Source organism: Aphidius gifuensis, linkage group LG3, assembly GCF_014905175.1.
Source record: "Aphidius gifuensis isolate YNYX2018 linkage group LG3, ASM1490517v1, whole genome shotgun sequence".
NCBI lineage: Eukaryota > Metazoa > Arthropoda > Insecta > Hymenoptera > Braconidae > Aphidius > Aphidius gifuensis.
Window position 1 is genome coordinate 1572058 of NC_057790.1, and position 23829 is coordinate 1595886.

At 26.0% G+C, this 23829-nt stretch overlaps 3 protein-coding genes across 4 annotated transcripts; all 3 read left to right on the forward strand.

The window, feature by feature from the left end:
* Positions 1-26: 26 nt before the first annotated feature.
* LOC122851304 (TWiK family of potassium channels protein 18) lies at positions 27-4939 on the forward strand. 2 transcript variants are annotated; one of them, XM_044150440.1, is made up of 8 exons: positions 27-456; positions 522-664; positions 742-953; positions 3492-3694; positions 3776-4089; positions 4158-4188; positions 4263-4343; positions 4438-4787. In XM_044150440.1, exons 1-8 carry the CDS (start codon positions 193-195, stop codon positions 4654-4656), a joined length of 1467 nt encoding a protein of 488 aa, XP_044006375.1. In that variant the 5' UTR covers positions 27-192; the 3' UTR covers positions 4657-4787. The 2 variants fall into 2 exon arrangements, with proteins under 2 accessions (XP_044006375.1, XP_044006374.1); XM_044150439.1 differs by lacking the exons at positions 27-456; positions 522-664; positions 742-953 and adding an exon at positions 1944-3387 and having other exon boundaries at positions 4438-4939.
* A 1558-nt stretch (positions 4940-6497) lies between these two features.
* On the forward strand, positions 6498-14044 carry LOC122853514 (chaoptin-like). Its single transcript, XM_044154015.1, has 6 exons — positions 6498-6535; positions 6807-7186; positions 7880-8415; positions 11708-11872; positions 11960-12053; positions 12420-14044. Exons 1-6 carry the CDS (start codon positions 6498-6500, stop codon positions 14042-14044), a joined length of 2838 nt encoding a protein of 945 aa, XP_044009950.1.
* Positions 14045-15575: 1531 nt separating this feature from the next.
* On the forward strand, positions 15576-23447 carry LOC122853515 (toll-like receptor 3). Its single transcript, XM_044154016.1, has 7 exons — positions 15576-15882; positions 16861-17004; positions 17216-18047; positions 21107-21281; positions 21375-21414; positions 22081-22984; positions 23174-23447. The coding sequence occupies exons 1-7, from the start codon at positions 15576-15578 to the stop codon at positions 23445-23447; spliced, it is 2676 nt and encodes an 891-aa protein (XP_044009951.1).
* Positions 23448-23829: the final 382 nt, after the last annotated feature.

Genomic DNA, 23829 nt, shown 5'->3' on the forward strand with positions numbered 1-23829 from the left:
TCCGCTAAAAAAAGCTCACAATATTCATTTGCTTCATAGTGTAGCCAACAACATCATCAACAACATTTTAACAGCTACAATTAAATTTTAACTATCATAAAATTGTGTGTTTCAAATAAAATTATGAATAAAAATAAATATAATGTTAATTGAATTGTTAATTAAAATATTTAACAAATTAAACAAGTGATCATGTCAAATTCACCGAAAGATAAAAAATTACCACCTAGACCAAAAATAAAGCTTCCAGTTTCGAATCAATATATGCACTATCCACAAACACCTGTTGGATTTAATGCACAATCACCAATTCCCATTCATATTACTGGACAACCAGGTGTTGTTTATGGTAATAAAGCAAGTGAATTTGTTTTTACACAATTTAAAGGTATCAAAGATTTTACTAAATCTGGTCTAAGTGTTGGAGAAAAAAGTGCTCTATGGTTATATGAAAAGGTACGAAAAATATTGTACATTTAAACACACAATTATTTGAGATATTTATTTGAAAAAAATTACAGGTTAGTGCCTGGAGCAAAAGATGGTTTACCCATATATTTCTTTTTGTCATTGTGATAATATACAGTGTTGCTGGTGCTTATGTATTTATTTATTTGGAGGGAGCTAATGAGGAACGAGTGATTCTTGATATACGAAGAGACAGGTAAAATTTATTTTAAATTTAATTATTAATATTTTTATAGGATTAAAATATAATTGAGCTTTCATAATTTTATGCAGAAATCAAACTTTAAAAGTCATAAGAACATTCTGTGAAGACAGAGACTTGTTTGATCAGGCTGATCGATGGCGTGGTAAAGCAGCAAGTCAGCTGATGGATTATGAAATTAAATTAAAAGAACACTACAAGCATGGTCTTATGAATGAAAATGAAAAAGTATGGACTTTTTGGAATGCTGTGTTTTATTGTGGAACAATTTACACAACAATTGGTAAGTTTAAATTTTATTTAAAAATAAATTTAAATATAAGTTATTAATTTTTTTTTTTTCATGTAAATCATGTCGTTGGTTTTTTAAGCTGTTGATAAAAATAATTATTAAAAATTTTAACATTTAAATAATTACTTTATTTAAATTTAAAAAAAAAAACGAAAATATATTTCTCAATCGAAAAAACTTTTGCTTTTTTCTACTGTGTGCTGTAAAATATGAAAAAAAAAAAATAAAATAAACAGAACAAGTATATTTATAAAAAGACACGTGTGTATTTTTGTTTTATATATTTTATTTTTTTCCATATTATACGTGATCTGTTTGTATAAAAAAAAATAATTATTTTAATATTTATATTCCACATTCTTTGATAATGATAATTTATTTGAAAACAAGTAGTAAATTTTAGTTTTAGTCAGACAAAATAAGACAGTTGTAAATAATTGAATCTACCATTGTTTAATTATAAATTTATTTTTGTAAATTATGTTATACAAGACATAAATAATTCACTGATCAGATACAATGATTTTTAAAAATTAAATGATGATTATCATTATGGAACTCGAGCAATGCTGGCGACACATGGACTGCTGTATTATATATATAGACAACCCACGCAATCACTATTTTTGTAAATATTATATAAGTCTAGAGTGACAAAAAAAGATTTAAAAATTTAGAATATATAAATTTTGTATTCTAATGGATCACATAAATTCCAATATACAAAATAAAGCCAAGAAAAAATCTCTAAAAGATATAAAATAATATTTAAAAAAGAAAAAAAAATTTTAAAAGTTTTTTATAATTTTTATGTCAAGCTTTAATACTTGATAATGTAAATAAAAGTTGTTATTTTTTTTTTGTAAAATGAATACAAAGATAGAAAAGAAAATATTGCGTTAAAAAAAAATAAAAAAATTTAAAAAAAACACAACAAAAAAAGTTGGCGAACGTTGGAAGTAGTATAAGAAATATTTGTAGTGGGAGTTGACATTATTTTGGTACCAGTGACGAGGGCATATTGCGTTCAGTAATGTACATTGAAAAAGTTGTTGTGATACATAAGTGAAAAATAATAATTTTTTTTAAATAATGGAAGATAGTTATACAGTTCATCGAAGAAGAAAAAGTGAGGCAGCAAAACGACGTGATAAAGAAGCATCTGAAGCTCATAGAAAATCTCTAGAGTTGGCTGTAGCTGTTGCTGTTGTTGATGAAAAAAAAAATACAAATGATTGTCAAACAACAACAACAGATGAAAATAATGATAAAAAAATATCTATAAAAAATAAAAAAAGCTCTGATGAACGTAAACGTTCAAGTAGCAAGACGCGAAGTAAAGATGTAAATGTGTCAGAGGCGAAGCTTGATATGGTCAAAAATAGAACAGATGAGAAAATTGAATCAACTAAATATTCGGAAAAACAATCATCAAATTTAAGCTTACTAAATTTAGATGAATCAACAAATAAACATGATGATTCAACAGGTCATTCAATAATCAATAAACAAATTAAAAAACGACACAAATCAAATAAACATGAAAAAAAAAGTCTTGATTTACCAAAAGAATATGAAAACAATCAAGAAAAAATATTAACATCATCTGGTAAAAAAATAATACCATTAGATAATAGTAATTTAATGAAAGATTTTCAAAGAATTCAAAAAAAAGAATTTTTTGAAAGAAGAATTTCTAATATTATTATTGATGATGAACATGATGATGGCCTAAGTCCAGATATTTTTAATAAACCAAAAAATAAAAATAATTCTCGACGGAGTTTTCAAGAAGATAACTCAGAAATAGAATTAAATATTATTGGCAATAATGAATCAAATATTTCGAAAAATTCAAAATCAAAAATTTGGTCATTATTGGATATTTTTAAATTTAAAAAAACACCTGTAATTGAAGAAAATAATGTCAAAGCAATTTCAGAAATATCAAAAACATCATCAATAAATACAAATGATGAAAAAAATTTAAATGAAAAAAGAAAAATTGTTGTAATTTATAAAAATATAAAAAAAATAAGACAAGAATTTAAGTATTTTATTGATGAAAATCAATATGAAATTGATAATATTAGAAAAATAAGAAATTTATGTATTATTGAATTTATTTTATTCATAATTTATTGTGGTTTGGGTGCATTTGTATTTCGTTTTACTGAAGGAGCATTCGAAACATTTTACAAATGTGGTGTTAAGCGAGTAAAGCGTGATTTTTTAGATAATCTTTGGAATTACAGTCATAATATGCGTGAAGATGAATGGAAAAGTATGGCAAGAAGAAAATTAATGGAATTTGAAGAACAGCTACATACTGCTCATGAAGCTGGTCTTCATTCATACAGTGGACAAAAAAGTTGGACATTTCTAAATGCTGTTGTTTATTGTTTTTCTGTTATTACTAAAATTGGTAACATTCGCTATTTCCCTCAAATTTTATTCGTCATAATTTTTTTTCAACATTACAAGGTACAATTTATTTATGTAAAGTATTTTTATGTTGTTTGTTGTTAGGATACGGTCACATATCACCAAGTACAACAACAGGAAGAGCAATAACAATAGTATATGCAATTTTTGGTATTCCAATGTTTCTAATAATTCTTGCTGATTTTGGTAAACTTTTTACACGTGGAATGAAATTTTTATGGGCATTTGTGAGACGATTGTATCTTACTGGAAGTTGTAGAAGAGTCAGAAGACGTGCACAAGTTCAAGTATGTAGAAAAACCACAAATTTATTGATAAAAAATGTTGGTTATTTAAATAATGATAAAATAATATTGTTAATTAATTAGGAAGTAATGAAAGGTGTTCAATTGGTTTATGATTTTGCTACATTTCGTCGACCATCACAAATGAATCCAGATGAACTTGAACAAGTTAGACAGCAACAAGCACAAACAAGCTTAACAGTTAATACACCTCTTGAACCTGGAACTCCAGCAACTCCAACAATGTCAGCATTTGAAATTGATGATGAATTTAATTTACCAATATCAGTTGCAATTACAATACTTATTGTGTATATATTTGTTGGAGCAGCTGCTTACAATGCATGGGAGAGATGGGGATTCTTTGAGAGCTTTTATTTTGTTTTTATTTCAATGAGGTATTATTTTTTTTAAATAATATTTTGATTGATAAATTTTTCATATTATATATTTGTTTTTATTGCAGTACTATTGGATTTGGTGATTATGTTCCAAAGGTATGTGTTTTTATTTTTTAAATAATATTGTAAAGTTAAATTGTGTTAATTTTTTTTTTCTTTTTTAATTTTAGCACCCGATATACATGATGTGCTCGATAGGATATCTAGTTTTTGGTTTGGCATTGACCTCTATGTGTATCAATGTCGTACAGGTAAAAGACAAAAAAATATTTTACTTTTAATTTTTAAAAGGAACAAGTGAATGGCAAATTAATTCAATGATATTTCGATTGAAAAATAATATAGGTAATGCTGTCAGATTCATTCAAACAAGCCAGTCAAAAAATTGGTGCAACAATTGGATTTGAAATTGTTGAAGAAAATGATACAATGAAAGTAAATCCAACGTCTGAACTTGGTGATGTTCACACGACGATTACAGAGGAAGATGAAAATCATGAAAACCCACAAGAAATACCAATTAAAAAATCAGAAAGTAATGTTTCATTAAATCAAGAAAAATGATGAAAATAATTTAAAAAGAATAAATATATTATGTTTTATTTTACATAAAAAATTATCAAATAAATATTTGGATAAAAATTTAACCTTGCAGTGACGTTAAAATACTTGATTGTTTTTGTTATCATTTTTTTTGTTCCGGCTTTGTACACGTGCGTACAGTATACTGAAAAAAAAAAAAAAAATTATTTTTACTGTCGTTAATATTTTATTTATAAAATTGATAAAAAAATATTATATATGTATTTAATATTTATCAAGAAATATATAATATTTTAAAACAAAATTATTAATTGGTAGCCTTCTCGAAAAATCGTTAAATTATTTTTAGAGTCTAAACAAATGATAATAGTATTGTTTTTTTTTTAATCATTTTTTAATTATATAGCGGCTGATAGTCGTCGTTAGAAAAATAAAGACGCATATATCAGAGACATGTTTATTATCCATAATCGGGAATAGACAAACAAGGCCGGGTGAACTCTCACTTGGCAACTGGCTTCGGCTCAAGCCAGAGACCAATTTATCATCTGAAATATTCAATCGATTATTAATTAACTTAATGTTAATAAATATATTAAAACTGTTTTAAATAGTTATTATCAATATAGACATTTACTCATTGTGTTGTCAAGTGAATTAAATAAGTCGTGTAAAAAAAAAATGTGATTAAAGTCTACTCGAATAATTCTTCTTAAGTGAACATTGCAAGATCGACACAAAATCAAACAATATTAAAACAATAGTGTAAATAAAATCAACAAGTTTCATTCAATAATAATATCAACAACATCATTCTGGGTTTTTCTTGGGATATAATATAAAAAAAATTATTTACGTGTTAATAATATTTTTTGAAATAACATCATTATTAAAATATTTTTATAATTTTCTGCAGGTGTTTTTTCATCTATAAAAAAAAAAAATTTTATGATATATATTTTATTGCACATATTTTTTAAGGCAAAAATTCCTTTGTGTTTTTAAATTTTTTTATATCTCAAATGAAGTTCTAGTTGTTTAAGGTCAAATTCCATTTGCAAAAAAAAACAAAACTATTAAAATTTTAAAACCAATAAAAATATTAAGAATTCAAGTTTGAATGTATACTTTAGCTGTTGAGCTTGGAATAGTCGATATCGATCCTCATACTGCTCAACTTGTCGCTTAAAAAATTGAGATTGTACACGTCATCTTTTTGTTATCAAGATTTGTATTCGTGGACAAAATAAAATGAAGAGTATTCAAATATTTTTGATTATACTTGAATTATCAACATTAAACATGTGTTTAATAGTGCCGCAAGACGAAAAATATATTTGTGAACCACCAAAATCATTGTCGAAATACAAAACTTGCTTTCTAGATAGCTGGACATCTTCGATACCAATTGACAAGCAGATAGAGGAGTTGGAAAAAATTCGTTTGACGAGTGATATTGTCAACGTCATTAAGAATGATGCTTTTAAACCGTTTTATTTAATAGCAACTACGCTGATACTTGATTTACCTGATCAAGAGATAATCATCGAACCAAATGCATTTAATGCAATGTCACAACTTACAACTTTAGAAATAAATAACGCCATAGTTCCACTGAGTAACGAAAGTTTTAAATACTTATACAACTTAAGGTCTCTCAAGATACAAGTACTCAATTCGACATCGAAATATCTCGGGAACGTATTACAAAACGATATTCGTAATTTGGAAAATTTGGAACTATTGAATCAATATAATATTGATATTTGCAATTATTATAATCACGGTATAGATTTTTTGGAAATCCGTAAATTACAATATACCGGTGGTATTTTAACGACACTATTTGCGAGATGTTTTAAATGTTTGAAGTATCTCGAACAGCTGACAATCATAGAAAGTAATTTAACTTTTCTTGAGCCTGAAGTATTTGAGTACTTGTATAAACTGAAAAATGTGACATTGGTTTCGAATGATAAACTCACTCACATACCTTCAAATTTATTTAACATACCAACTTTAAAATTTATCGATCTCAGTAATAATTCAATAAAAAATATTGATAATCATGCATTTGCAGCAATGAATGGGATGAACTTGTCATTGCTAAACCTAAGTTATAACGCATTGGAAGTTATTGAAATAAACGTATTCGAAAATATTCATTGCAGCTTAATTGATTTTACACATAACAAGATTAAGACAATTGAAAGCGGTGCATTTAATGGATCTCATATTGAAGTGATCTATTTGTATGGCAATGAATACTACGGAGATGATGCTCTTTCTGAGGATTTAAATAATGATACAAGGCTATATCTACATTATCAACCATATGAAATTGCAATAAATAAAAAAGAAACACAAATTCAACAAACTGAGTTAGTGGATAAACTTTCATATCGTACATCTGAACGTTGTTATTTTAGTGATAATCATTTATTTAAAATTTGCAAAGTATCAACATCATTGAGTTCAGTGAAACAGCTGGTACCTAATATGTGGACACCTAGTTCACTTGAAATAATAGACAATGAAATATTATCAATTGGTAATAATGTATTTCATAATTCCAACATCACCGTTTTGATAATTACTTCTGCAGCGGAAAATTTTAAACTCAATGAAAAATCATTTACAGGACTGGATAGTCTTCAAGCTCTGAAACTCAAAACAAAACCAATTTTGTTCGAAATATCTGTATTTAATTCTCTCAAATCATTGATATTGCTTGAAATTTCATCAGGTGAATTTCATTTAATTCAATGCCAGTTGTTAAATGCTTTGAAAAATCTACAAAAATTGATAATTTCCAATGTCAATAGAGTAAATATTTGTTCTAAAATGTGCGAATACTCAAAACATAATATATCAATTTTGCACTATAGAAATTCTGATAGTTTATATCCTAATTTAGAATCGAATGCTTTTTCTTGTTTGGAAAAACTTGAATTTCTTTCGATAACCAACTGCAGTCTTGAATCAATTTCATATAGAGCATTTGATGGGCTGAGTAAACTTCAAAGTTTAGAAATAACCTCCAGTCCATTGACTCGAATTCATCGAAATACATTTGAAATGTTAACCAACTTGAATAGACTCTCATTGAGTAATAATACAATAAAAGTTATTGCTGATGAATCATTTATGAATAATAAATTATTATCAATACTTGATTTAAGTTTTAATTCACTAGAATCCATACACGAAAAAACATTTAATGGCGCAAATATTAAAATTTTAGATTTATCATATAATGATATTTCTCTGATTGAAAATGGTGCATTTGTCAATTTGAAAAATCTTGCACATTTATATTTGCATCATAATGATAAACTGATAAAAGATACTATGACTTGGAATGTTATGGAATCTCAAATTGAAACAAGATGTCAATTACATGATAATCTGAAACTTTGTTTCAAGCACAATTCTATATCATCTGTCAATGTATATGAGGAAAAAATTGCTAGACCTTTAAGTTTTGCAGTTTTCGTCGAGGTACGTATTAGAGGAATACGAATCATTTGTGACGATTTCATAACATCAATTAGTCCAAATGCATTTAAAGATTCAAATATTAAAACAGAATTAAAAACATTGATAATCTATAGAAAACGTAAAAATAGATTTGTTCTCTATCCTGGATCATTTGAAGGCTTGACAGTTTTAGAAAATTTAATAATCGACGTTGGAGTAATTGAACTTAAAGTTGGTTTACTTGATTCGTTGAAATCTTTAAAATATCTGAAAATTGAACCAAATGAAATGTTAACACAAGTATACCTAGGACAAGTATTGGCAAATCTTACGAATTTAAAAACCTTGGAAATTTTTAACAATGATTCTATAGGTATTTGTGATAGTCCATTTTCGGACATTTTGCCACTATCAATAACTGAACTTTGTTATACAAACGGTCGAATCAATACCCTAAATATGTCTTCATTTTTTTGTTTACCATCTCTAGAAAATATAACAATTACCAAAACACAGTTGAACGACGTTCACCAATATGCATTTGGTCGACTTGATAATTTAAAATACATTAACTTAGCATTCAATAGAATCCAGTCTATTCCTTCTGTTTTTGGGTATCTCGGAAAATTAATAAAACTTGAACTAAATAACAACAAAATTAATGAAATTGACGATAATGCATTTTTTATGGAAAATAATGATAATTTGGGTTTGCTAAATTTGAGTTACAATGAGGTTTCAATCGTTAATAGATATATGTTTCAAAATATTAAATGTAACCAGCTAGATTTGACCCACAACAAAATCGGTATCATTGAAGATGCTGCATTTGAAGGATCTTTAATTAATGATATATATCTATTTGATAATCCTTATATTGTTCCTAACAGAAACGCATGGATGGTGGCTAATCATACGTTTGTATTTCCTAAAAAGATATCATATGCTGCAATTCGTTGCCAATCAAAACAACCAAATAACTGTGTCAGCTGTCATTACAACTGTCTTCAACGTCAAGACAGAGAAACTATTGAACCTACCGTTAGAATTTGAATGCAAATGAAATAAAAATTGTTTGACTCAACTAAAAAACAGTTGTTCAAGTTGTTCAGTTGTTTATCATAATTATATTTCTTTCATCTTGTAATCGAAATTTTCTCGAATTATTTCATATAAGATTGCATATTGTTGTTCTAATATTAATTGATTATTAAAAATATCCGCTAGACAATTGGATATTCAGCAGGATTATTTTTGTAATATAAAAATTACATTCAAATACAGTTATTCTGTAAAATAAAAAATTCAGGATCTATTATTTTTTCTCTTCATTTTTTAATTTCAACTGGACATAGGAAACTCAGTATTCAGTATACTGAGAAAAAAAGTTGCTGAAAGATAACAAATTTTACCTTGAAAATTTTAGTGTTTAAGTTAAAAAAAAAATTTATTGGTATGAAAAAATCTTTGCCTTGAAAATTATGTGCAATAAAATATAAAAATTTTTTTTTAGCTTTTTTAAAAAAAAAAAAATTGTACAATAATAGTATTATTATTTTTAAAAATACCTTAAAAATGTAAATAATCTTTCTAAATTATAACAATATCTTTTTCTTAAATTTAAAAAAAAACTTTATTCTATGCCAGTCTGTAAAAGTTTTTAAAAATATTTTAACGATTTTCCTTGCGATTTTTCCTCAATAAATTTGTCGAAAATATTATATATTTCCTGATAAGTATTAAATACATATACAATATTTTTTTTTCCATGGAATGCAATTTTAAAAATAAAATATTAACGACAATGATAATAAATTCCAGCAAATTTGTATGTTATCAATATTATATGTACAAATGCATGCATCGTACTAAAAATATTTTTTGTCGTTGATATTTTATATTTTATCTATAATGTTTTAACCTTGCATATAGTGACATAAAAAAATTTATTTATTTTGCACACGTGCATATATTATACTGGAATTTATTTTTATTGTTGACAGTATTTTATTTTAAAATTAAAAAAAAAATATTGTATATGTATTTAATATCAATCAGAAAACCTATTGAGAAAAAATTCAAAAGTAAATTGTTATGATATTTTTAGAGTCTGATAATGCGTTTGTTAAAAAAACTTTTAAAAACTGGCATAAAATAACATATTTTTTATAATTAGAAAAAAATATATTGTTATGATTTATCAAAATTATATTTATAATTTTAAATATTATTTTTATGATTAAAAAAAAATCATTTATCTTTTGAAAATATTTTAGAATATTATAATAATATTATTATTGTAGAATTTTTTTTTTTTTTTTTTCGTAATAGAAGTTTTCTTTAAATGTTTTTTATGATAGATATATTTTATTGCACATATTTTTCTTCTTTTGTGTTTTTGAATTTATTATATCTTGAATGACGTTATATTTGTTTAAGGTCAAATTCCATTTGCAATAACAAAACTATTAAATTTTTAAAACCTATAAAAATATTAAGAATTCAAGTTTAAATGTATACTTTAACTGTTGAGCTTGGAATAGTCGACATCGATCCTTATACTGCTCAACTTGTCGCTTAAAAAATTGTGTTTGTACACGTCATCTTTTTGTTATCAAGATTTGTATTCGTGGACATTATAAAATGAAGAACACTCGTTTTTTGTTGATTATAGTTGAATTACTAATATTATATTCAAAATGTGTTTTTATGGGACCACAAAACCAAGAAATTTTTTGTGAACCACCAAAACCATGGGAAGAGTACCAAACTTGCTTCGTAGGTAGATGGACATCTTTGATACCAATTGACAAGCAGATAGAGAAGTTGGAAAAAATTCGTTTGACGAGTGATATTGTCAACATCATTAAAAATGATGCTTTTAAACCGTTTTATTTATCAGCAACTACACTGATACTTGATTTACCTGATCAAGAGATAATCGTCGAACCAGATGCATTTAAAGCAATGTCGCAACTTACAACATTGGAAATAAATAACGCCATAGTTCCACTGAGTAACGAAAGTTTTAAATACTTATACAACTTAAGGTCTCTCAAGATACAAGTACTCAATTCGACATCGAAATATCTCGGGAACGTATTACAAAACGATATTCGTAATTTGGAAAATTTGGAACTTCTGAATCATTATAGTATTGATATTTGCAATTATTATAATCGCAGTATTGAATTTTTGAAACTCCGAAAATTACAATTTACCGGTGGTATTTTAACGACACTATTTGCGGGATGTTTCAAATGTTTGAAAGATCTCGCAACAAACTGATATAAAAAGTAATCTATCTTTTCTCGAGCCCGAAGTATTTGATTACTTGTATAAACTGAAAAATGTGACATTGGTTTCGAATGATAAACTCACTCACATACCTTCAAATGTATTTAACATACCAACTTTTAAATTTATTGATCTCAGTAATAATTCAATAAAAAATATTGATAGTCAATCATTTGCAGGAATAAATAGAATGAACTTGTCATTGCTAAACCTAAGTTATAACGCATTGGAAGTTATTGAAATAAACGTATTCAAAAATATTCATTGCAATTTCATTGATTTTACACATAACAAGATTAAGACAGTTGAAAGCGGTGCATTTAATGAATCTCATATTGAAGCGATTTATCTGTATGACAATAAATACTACGAAGATGATGATGTTTTTTCTTGGGATTTGAATAACAATACAAGGGTTTATTTACACTATCAACCATATGAGACAGCAATACATCAAGAGGCAAAACGAAGAATAAAAATTAATCTATCGACTGATAAGATACAACATTGTTATTTCAGTAATTATCATTCGTTTGAAATTTGTAAGGCATCATCATCATTGAGTTCAGTAAAACCGCTGGTACCTAATATGTGGACACCTAGTTCACTTGAAATAATAGACGATGAAATATTATCAATTGGTAATAATGTATTTCATAATTCCAACATCAGCGTTTTGATAATTACTTCTGCAGCGGAAAATTTCAAACTCAATCAGGGATCATTTACAGGACTGGATAGTCTTCAAGCTCTGAAACTGAAAACAAAACCAATTTTGTTCGACGTATCTGTATTTAATTCTCTCAAATCATTGATATTGCTTGAAATTCCATCAGGTGAATTTCATTTAATTCAATGCCAGTTGTTGAATGCTTTGAAGAATTTACAAAAATTATTAATTTCCAATGTCAATAGAGTAAATGTTTGTTCTGAAATATGCGAAAACTCAAAACATAATATATCAATTTTGCACTATAAGAATTCTTATAGTTTATATCCTAATTTAGAATCGAATGTTTTTTCTTGTTTGGATAAACTTGAATTTCTTTCTATAACCAACAGTAGTCTTGAAACAATTTCATCTGGAGCATTTGATGGTCTAAGTAAACTTCAAAGTTTAGAAATAATATCCAGTCGATTGACTCGAATTCATCGAAATACATTTGAAATGTTAACCAACTTGAATAGACTCTCATTGAGTAATAATACAATAAAAGTTATTGCTGATGAATCACTTATGAATAATAAATTATTATCAATACTTGATTTAAGTTTTAATTCACTAGAATCCATACACGAAAAAACATTTAACGGCGCAAATATTAACAATTTAGATTTATCATACAATAATATTTCTCTGATTGAAAATGGTGCATTTGCCAATATGACAAATCTCGATCACTTAAATGTAGATCATAATAATAAACTGGTAAAAGATACTATGACTTGGAATATTATGGAATCTCAAATTGAAACGAGATGTCAATTACATGATAATCTGAAACTTTGTTTCAAGCACAATTCTATATCATCTGTCAATGTATATGAGGGAAAAATTGCTAGACCTTTAAGTTTTGCAGTTTTCGTCGAGGTACGTATTAGAGTATATATAATACGAATCATTTGTGACGATTTCATAACATCAATTAGTCCAAATGCATTTAAAGATTCAAATATTAAATCAGAATTAAAAACATTGATAATCTATAGAAAACGTAAAAATGGATTTGTTCTTTATCCTGGATCATTTGAAGGTTTAACAGTTTTAGAAAATCTAATAATCGACGTTGGAGTAATTGAACTTAAAGTTGGATTATTTGATTCTTTGAAATCTCTAAAATATCTGAAATTCAAACCAAATGAAATGTTAACTGGAGTATTCCTTGGACAAGTATTGGCAAATCTTACAAATTTAAAAACCTTGGAAATTTTTAACAATGATTCTATAGGTATTTGTGATAGTCCATTCTCAGACATTTTGCCACTATCAATAACTGAACTTTGTTATACAAATGGTCAAATCGATAAATTAGAAAAGTATTCATTTATTTGTTTACCATCTCTAGAAAATATAACAATTACCAACACAGAATTGAAAGACGTTCAACAATATGCATTTAGTCGACTTGATAATTTAAAATACATTAACTTAGCATTTAATAGAATCCAGTCTATTCCTTCTGATGTTTTTGGTTATCTTGAAAAATTGATAAAACTTGAACTAAATAATAATAAAATTAACGAAATTGACGATAATGCATTTGCTATGAATAATAATGATAATTTGCGTTTAGTCAATTTGAGTTACAATGAGGTTTCAATCGTCAATAGATATATGTTTCCACATATTAAATGTAATCAGCTGGATTTGTCCAACAACAAAATCGGTATCATTGAAGATGCTGCATTTGAAAGATCTTTAATTAATGATATATATCTATTTGATAACCCTTATATTGTTCCTAATAGAAACGCATGGATGGTGGCTAATCATACGTTTGTATTTCCTAAAAAGATATCATATGCTGCAATTCGTTGCCAATCAAAACAACCAAATAACTGTGTCAGCTGTCATTACAACTGTCTTCAACGTCAAGACAGAGAAACTATTGAACCTGCCGTTAAAATTTGAATGCAAATGAAAAAAAAATTGTTCGACTCAACTAAAAATCAGTTGTTCAAAGTGAAAATTTAGTTGACACGCACTTACTATAATATAATAAAAATTTTGACAATTATTGTTTATTCCATAAAAATTATAAAGTTAGTTTTAAATTAAAATAATCTTTAACATGATAGAAAAAAATAATCTCATTTATTATAATTATATTTCTTTTATCTTGTAATCGAAATTTTCTCGAATTATTTTATGTAATTTCTATCTAAATAAAATTATTCTGTTAAACACAAAATTCAGCATGTATTTTTTTTTCTCTTCATTTTTTGATTGTGACTGGACAGGAAATTCAGCATTCAATATTTTTCGACTCGAATTTTCTTGAAATATCTATTATTAACTGCAAATCTCGCTGAAAAATTTAATTATAAGTTATTAGTTTGCTGAGGAATTTTTAGGATTGTAATTTAAACTTGCACGTGGTGGGATTGAAATATTTATTGGTTTTTTTTTTCATGTTATCAATATTATATGTACAAATGCATGCATCGTACTAAAAATATATAAAAAATATTATTTGTCGTTAATATATAATATATATAAAATTTAAAAAAAAGTTTTTCCTTTTGAAAAAATATTTGTTTGAAGATGAAAATTATTTCCGTATGGGAATATTTTATCTATAATGCTTTAACCTTGCATACAGTGACATAAAAACATTTATTTGTTTTGTGCACATGCATACATTATGCCGGAAAGAAAAAAAAAATTATTTTTTATGTCATTAATATTTTATTTGTCAATTTAAAAAAAATATATATATAAACAAAATATTGTTCATGTATTTGATATCTGTCAAAAATTACAATATTTTACATGAAATTATTGAGAAAAAATTCAAAGGAAAACCCTTAAAAAAAAATTGATAGGAACATCGTTTAAATATTTTTAGAGTCTGATAATGCATTTGTTAAAAGGGCTTTTAATCACTGACATGAATAACACGTTTTTTATAATTAAGAAAAATTATTCGTATTATTTTGAATATTATTTTTATAATTTAAAAAAACTATTCATACATGTACTTTAGATAAGTATATATTCAAAATTATAATTTTATAATAATGTTATTATTATTGTAAATTTTTTTTTTTTTGCAGGTGTTTTTCTAGCTTATATTTTATGATATATATTTTATTGCACATATTTTTTAAGACAAGAATTCTTTTGTGCTTTTGAATTTATTATATCTTAAATGACGTTCTATTTGTTGAAGGTCAAATTCTATTTGCAAAAACAAAACTATTAAATTTTTAAAACCTATAAAAATATTAAGAATTCAAGTTTAAATGTATACATTAGCTGTTGAGCTTGGGATAGTCGATATCGATCCTTATACTGCTCAACTTGTCGCTTAAAAAATTGCGTTTGTACACGTCATCTTTTTGTTATCAAGATTTGTATTCGTGGACATTATAAAATGAAGAACACTCGTTTTTTGTTGATTATAGTTGAATTACTAATATTATATTCAAAATGTGTTTTTATGGGACCACAAAACCAAGAAATTTTTTGTGAACCACCAAAACCATGGGAAGAGTACCAAACTTGCTTCGTAGGTAGATGGACATCTTTGATACCAATTGACAAGCAGATAGAGAAGTTGGAAAAAATTCGTTTGACGAGTGATATTGTCAACATCATTAAAAATGATGCTTTTAAACCGTTTTATTTATCAGCAACTACACTGATACTTGATTTACCTGATCAAGAGATAATCGTCGAACCAGATGCATTTAAAGCAATGTCGCAACTTACAACATTGGAAATAAATAACGCCATAGTTCCACTGAGTAACGAAAGTTTTAAATACTTATACAACTTAAGGTCTCTCAAGATACAAGTACTCAATTCGACATCGAAATATCTCGGGAACGTATTACAAAACGATATTCGTAATTTGGAAAATTTGGAACTATTGAATCAATATAATATTGATATTTGCAATTATTATAATCGCAGTATTGATTTTTTAAAACTCCGAAAATTACAATATACCGGTGGCATTTTAACGACACTATTTGCGGGATGTTTCAAATGTTTGAAAAATCTCGAACAGCTGACAATCATAAAAAGTAATCTATCTTTTCTCGAACCTGAGGCATTTGACTACTTGCATAAACTGAAAAATGTGACATTGGTTTCGAATGACAAACTCACTTACATACCTTCAAATATATTTAACAAATCAACTTTAAAATTTATCGATCTCAGTAATAATTCAATAAAAAATATTTATTGGCAATCATTTACAGGATCGAATAATATGAACTTGTCATTGCTTAATTTGAGTTATAACGCATTGGAAGTTATTGAAATAAACGTATTCGAAAATATTCATTGTAGTTTAATTGATTTTACACACAACAAAATTAAGACAATTGAAAGTGGAGCATTTAATGGAACCCATCCTAAAGTAATCTATTTGTATGACAACAAACTCGATGAAGAAGATGAAGCTATTTTTGAGGATTTAGATAGCAATTATGCAAGGCTATATCTAAATTATCGACCAAATGAAATAGCGATAAATAAAAAAGAAAAACAACTAATGAAAGTTGATCTTTCAACTGATAAATTACAATATTGTTATTTCAGTCATTATCATTCGTTTGAAATTTGCAAAAAATCAACATCTTTGAGCTCAGTGAAACAGCTGGTACCCGATATATGGTCACCTAGATCACTTGAAATACGAGACAATGAAATGTTATCAATTGATAATAATGTATTTCATAATTTAAACATCAGCGATTTGATAATTAATTCAGCAGTAGAAAACTTTGAACTCAATGAAGAATCATTTACCGGATTAGAGAAACTCGAAGTTCTTAAACTCAGAACCAAATCAATTCCCTTTGAAAAATCTGTATTTTATCCACTTAAATCATTGATATTTCTTGAAATTTCAATAGGTACATCTGGTTCAATTCAATGCCAATTAATACATGCATTGAAAAATTTCTTCTCATTTCAGTTGAAAAGAATTTTTAAATAATACAATAAATATTGTTGATGATGGAGCATTCATAAATAATAAATTATTATCAGTACTTGATTTGAGTTTCAATTCACTACAATCAATACATAAAGAAACATTCAAAAGCACAAATATTAAAAATTTAGATTTATCATACAATAATATTTCTCTGATTGAAAATGGTGCATTTGCTAATTTGACAAATCTCGATCATTTACATGTGGATCATAATTATCCTAGCTTGACAAAAGACCTTGTTGCTTGGAGTATTACAGAATCTCAAATTGATACGGAATGTCAACGACATAATACACTTGAAATTTGTTTTAAACATAATTCTATATCATCCGTCAATGTATTTGAGGAAAAAATTGCCAGGCCATCAACTTTTGGAGCTTTTATCGAGATACATACTAGAGAGATACGATTTACTTGTGGTGATTTCGTAACATCAATTAGTCCAAATGCATTTAAAGATTCAAATATTAAATCAGAATTAAAAACATTAAAAATCTATAGAAAACGTAGAAATGGATTTGTTCTTTATCCTGGATCATTTGAAGGTTTAACAGTTTTGGAAAATTTAATAATCGACGTTGGAGTAATTGAACTTAAAGTTGGATTATTTGATTCTTTGAAATCTCTAAAATACCTGAAATTCAAACCAAATGAAATGTTAACTGGAATATACCTTGGACAAGTATTAGCAAATCTTACAAATTTAAAAACCTTGGAAATTTTTAACAATGATTCTATAAGTATTTGTCAAAGTCCATTTTCAAATCAATTGCCACAATCAATAACTGAACTTTGTTATACAAATGGTCAAATCGATACCATAGAAACGGCTTCATTTATGTGTTTACCATCTCTAGAAAATATAACAATTACCAAAACACAATTGGCCGTTGTTGAGCGATATGCATTTGACGGACTTGATAATATAAAATACATTAACTTGTCATTTAATAGAATCCAGTATATTAAATCTACTGTTTTTAAATATCTTGGAAAATTAATAAAGCTTGAATTAAATAACAACAAAATTAATGAAATTGAAGATGAATCATTTTCTATAAGAAATAGTGCTAATTTGCGTTTAGTAAATTTGAGTTACAATGAAATTTCAATTGTTAAAAGTTATTTGTTTCCACATATTAATTGTAACCAGCTAGATTTGACCCACAACAAAATCGGTATCATTGAAGATGCTGCATTTGAAGGATCTTTAATTAATGATATATATCTATTTGATAATCCTTATATTGTTCCTAACAGAAACGCATGGATGGTGGCTAATCATACGTTTGTATTTCCTAAAAAGATATCATATGCTGCAATTCGTTGCCAATCAAAACAACCAAATAACTGTGTCAGCTGTCATTACAACTGTCTTCAACGACAAGACAGAGAAACTATTGAACCTAGCGTTAGAATTTGAATGCAAATGAAATAAAAATTGTTTGACTCAACTAAAAAACAGTTGTTTAAAGTAAACATTTAGTTGACACGCACTTACTATAATATAATAAAAATTTTAACAATTATTGTTTATTCCATAAAAATTATAATGTTAGTTTTAAATTAAAATAATCTTTAACATGATAAAAAAAAAATAATCTCTTTTATTATAATTATATTTCTTTCATCTTGTAATCGATATTTTCTCGAATTATTTTATGTAAGATTGCATATTGATGTTATAATATTATTTGATTATTAAAAATATTGGATATTCAGGAGGATTATTTTTGTAATATAAAAATTATATTTTAATAAAATTATTCTGTAAAATAAAAAATTCAGGATCTATCATTTTTTCTCTTCATTTTTTAATTTCAACTGGACATAGGAAACTCAGTATTCAGTATACTGAGAAATAAAGTTGCTGAAAGATAGCAATTTTATCCTCGAAAATTTTAGGGTTTAATAGTTAAAAAAAAATTAATTAAACGAATTTTTTTTTTATACTTGAGCAACCTAAACAGTTCAGGTATATATTTAAAATTGAATTCTTAATATTTTCAAAGGTCTTAAAATTTTAATAGTTTTGTTTTTGCAAATTGAATTTGACCTTAGACAAATAGAACGTCGTTTAGTATATAAAAAATTTAGAAACACAAAAGAATTTTTGCCTTGAAAATATGTGCAATAAAATATCTAATATAAATTTTTTTTTAGCTGAAAAAAAAAACTGCAGAAAAGTTTTATCATATACAATATTTTTATACAATTTTAAAAATAAAATATTAACGACAATAAAAATAAATTCCAGTAAATTTTTATGTTATCAATATTATATGTGCAAAATGCATGCACTGAAAATATTTTCTGTCGTTGATATTTCAAATTTATAAAATTTAAAAAAATTGTTTTTTTTTTTAAAAAATATTTGTATAACGATAAAAATTATTTCCGTATAGCAATATTTTATCTATGATGCTTCAACCTTGCATATCGTGACATAAAAAAATTTATTTATTTTAACACATTAAACTGAAAATATATATTTTCGGAAAAATTATTGAAAAAAATTTACAAGAAAATCGTTAATATATTTTTAGAGTCTGATAATTTCGTTCGTTAAAAAAACTTTTAAAAACTGGCATATAGAATAACAATTTTTTTTAAGTTAGAAAAAAAAAAATACTGTTATAATTTAAAAAAATCATTTTTATAATTTTAAATGTTATTTTTATGATTTAAAAAAAATCATCTATCTTTTGAAAATATTTTTAAATATTATAATAATATTATTGTAGAATTTTTTTTTTTTTTTTCATAATAAAAGTGTCCTTTAGATGTTTTTTATGATATATATATTTTATTGCACATATTTTTCAAGGCAAGAATTCTTTTGTGTTTTTAAATTTTTTTATATCTTAAATGACGTTCTATTTGTTCAAGGTCAAATTCCAGTTGCAAAAACAAAACTATTAAAATTTTAAAACCTATAAAAATATTAAGAATTCAAGTTTAAATGTATACTTAAGCTGTTAAGCTTGGAATAGTCAATATCGATCCTTATACTGCTCAACTTGTCGCTTAAAAAATTGCGTTTGTACACGTCATCTTTTTGTTATCAAGATTTGTATTCGTGGACATTATAAAATGAAGAACACTCGTTTTTTGTTGATTATAGTTGAATTACTAATATTATATTCAAAATGTGTTTCTATGGGGCCACAAAACGAGGCAATATTTTGTAAACCACCAAAACCATGGGAAGAGTACCAAACTTGCTTCGTAGGTAGATGGACATCTTTGATACCACTTGACACACAAATAGAGGAGTTGATAAAAATACGTTTGACGAGTGATATTGTCAACATCATTAAAAATGATGCTTTTAAACCGTTTTATTTATCAGCAACTACACTGATACTTGATTTACCTGATCAAGAGATAATCATCGAACCAGATGCATTTAAAGCAATGTCGCAACTTACAACATTGGAAATAAATAACGCCATAGTTCCACTGAGTAACGAAAGTTTTAAATACTTATACAACTTAAGGTCTCTCAAGATACAAGTACTCAATTCGACATCGAAATATCTCGGGAACGTATTACAAAACGATATTCGTAATTTGGAAAATTTGGAACTTCTGAATCATTATAGTATTGATATTTGCAATTATTATAATCGCAGTATTGAATTTTTGAAACTCCGAAAATTACAATTTACCGGTGGTATTTTAACGACACTATTTGCGGGATGTTTCAAATGTTTGAAAGATCTCGAACAGCTGACAATCATAAAAAGTAATCTATCTTTTCTCGAGCCCGAAGTATTTGATTACTTGTATAAACTGAAAAATGTGACATTGGTTTCGAATGATAAACTCACTCACATACCTTCAAATGTATTTAACATACCAACTTTAAAATTTATTGATCTCAGTAATAATTCAATAAAAAATATTGATAGTCAATCATTTGCAGGAATAAATAGAATGAACTTGTCATTGCTAAACCTGAGTTATAACGCATTGGAAGTTATTGAAATAAACGTATTCAAAAATATTCATTGCAGTTTAATTGATTTAACACATAACAATATTGAAACAATTGAAAGTGGAGCATTTAATGGATCTCAGATTAAAGTGATCTATCTGTATGACAATAAACTTGATGAAGAAGATGATGCTATTTATGGGGATTTAGATAACAAAACAAGACTATATTTAAATTATCAACCAAATGAAATAGCAATAATACAAAAAGAAAAAAAAATTGACTTATTGACTGATAAAATACAAAATTGTTATTTTAGTAATTATCATTCATTTGAAATTTGCAAGTCATCAACATCATTGATTTCAGTGAAGCAGCTGGTACCCGGTATATGGACACCTAAATCTCTTGAAATACTAGACGATAAATTATTATCAATTGATAATAATGTATTTCATAATTTAAACATCAGCGATTTGATAATTAATTCTGCAGTAGAAAACTTTGAACTCAATGAAGAATCATTTACTGGGCTGGAAAATCTCAAAATCCTTAAACTTAAAACCAAATCACTTCCGTTTAAAACATCTGTATTTCATCCACTCAAATCATTGACATTTCTTGAAATTTCAATAGGTACATCCGATTCAATTCAATGCCAATTAATACATTTATTGAATAAATTACGAGTGTTATTAATTTCCAATGTCGATAGAGTAAATATTTGTTCTAAAATATGTGAAAACTATGAATATTATTTATCAATTTTGCGTTTCACAAATAGTACATTTACTAATTTACAATCAATGGCTTTTGTTTGTTTGGAAAAACTCGATATTCTTTCTATAACCAATAGCAGTCTTGAAACAATTACACCTGGAGCATTTGATAGGCTAAGTAACCTTAAGATTTTAGAAATAACCTCCAGTCGATTGACCCGTATTCATCGAAATACATTTGAAATATTAACAAACTTGAAAAGACTTATATTGAGTAATAATACAATAAATATTATTGATGATGAATCATTCATAAATAATAAATTATTATCAGTACTTGATTTGAGTTTCAATTCACTACAATCAATACATGAAAAAACATTCAAAGGCGAAAATATTAAAAATTTAGATTTATCATACAATAATATTTCTCTGATTGAAAATGGTGCATTTGCCAATATGACAAGTCTCGATCACTTACATGTGGATCATAATAATCCTAGTTTGACAGAAGATCTGGTTGCTTGGAGTATTATGGAATCTCAAATTGATACGGAATGTCAACGACATAATACACTTGAAATTTGTTTTAAACATAATTCTATATCATCTGTCAATGTAAATGAGGAAAAAATTGCCAGGCCATCAACTTTTGGAGCTTTTATCGAGATACATACTAGAGAGATACGATTTACTTGCGACGATTTCGTAACATCTATTAGTCCAAATGCATTCAAAGATTCAAATATTAAATCAGAATTGAAAACATTAAAAATCTATAGAAAACGTAGAAATGGATTTGTTCTTTATCCTGGATCATTTGAAGGCTTGACAGTTTTGGAAAATTTAATAATCGACGTTGGAGTAATTGAACTTAAAGTTGGATTATTTGATTCTTTGAAATCTCTAAAATATCTGAAATTCAAACCAAATGAAATGTTAACTGGAGTATACCTTGGACAAGTATTAGCAAATCTTACAAATTTAAAAACCTTGGAAATTTTCAACAATGATTCTATAGGTATTTGTGATAGTCCATTCTCAGACATTTTGCCACTATCAATAACTGAACTTTGTTATACAAATGGTCAAATCGATAAATTAGAAAAGTATTCATTTATTTGTTTACCATCTCTGGAAAATATAACCATAACCAAAACACGATTAGCAGTTGTTGAATATGCATTTGATATACTTGATAATTTAAAATACATAAACTTGGCTTTTAACCAAATTCGGTATATTGATTCTGATGTTTTTAAAGATCTTAAAAAATTAATAAAACTCGAATTAAATAACAACAAAATTAATGAAATTGAAGATGAATCATTTTCTATAAGAAATAGTGCTAATTTGCGTTTAGTAAATTTGAGTTACAATGAAATTTCAATTGTTAAAAGTACTATTTTTCAAGATATTAAATGCAGCCAGCTAGATTTGTCCAACAACAAAATTGGTATCATTGAAGATGCTGCATTTGAAGGAACTTCAATTAATGATATATATCTATTTGATAATCCTTATATTATTCTTAACAGACACGCATGGATGGTATCTCGTTATACACTTTTATTTTCAAACAAAATATCATATACTGCAATACGTTGCCAATCAAAACAACAAAATAAATGCATTACCTGTCATTACAACTGTCTTCAACCACAGGACCGGGCACTTATTGAACCTATCGTTATGAGTTAAATGCAAATGAGAAAAAAAAAATGTTTGACTCGACTAAAACTTAGTCATTTCATACATTGTATTTTCTATAATAAAAAGTTTAACAATTATTAATCTCAATATATAATAATTATTAATGATAGTTATAAATTAAAATAATCTTCAACTTATTAAAAAAAAAATACACTTTTTATTATTTATATCTTTTATCACAGTTAAAATTTTCTGTAATTTTAAATAGAATTGTATTGTTATTGTTCTAATATTGTTTATTAAAAATACCTACATAATTGGAAGTTCAGTAGGATTATTGTACTATGTAATATAAAAATTATATTTAAATAAAATTATTCTGCAAAATACAAAATATAATTGTTTATTTTTTGATTTTCTAAATTTAACT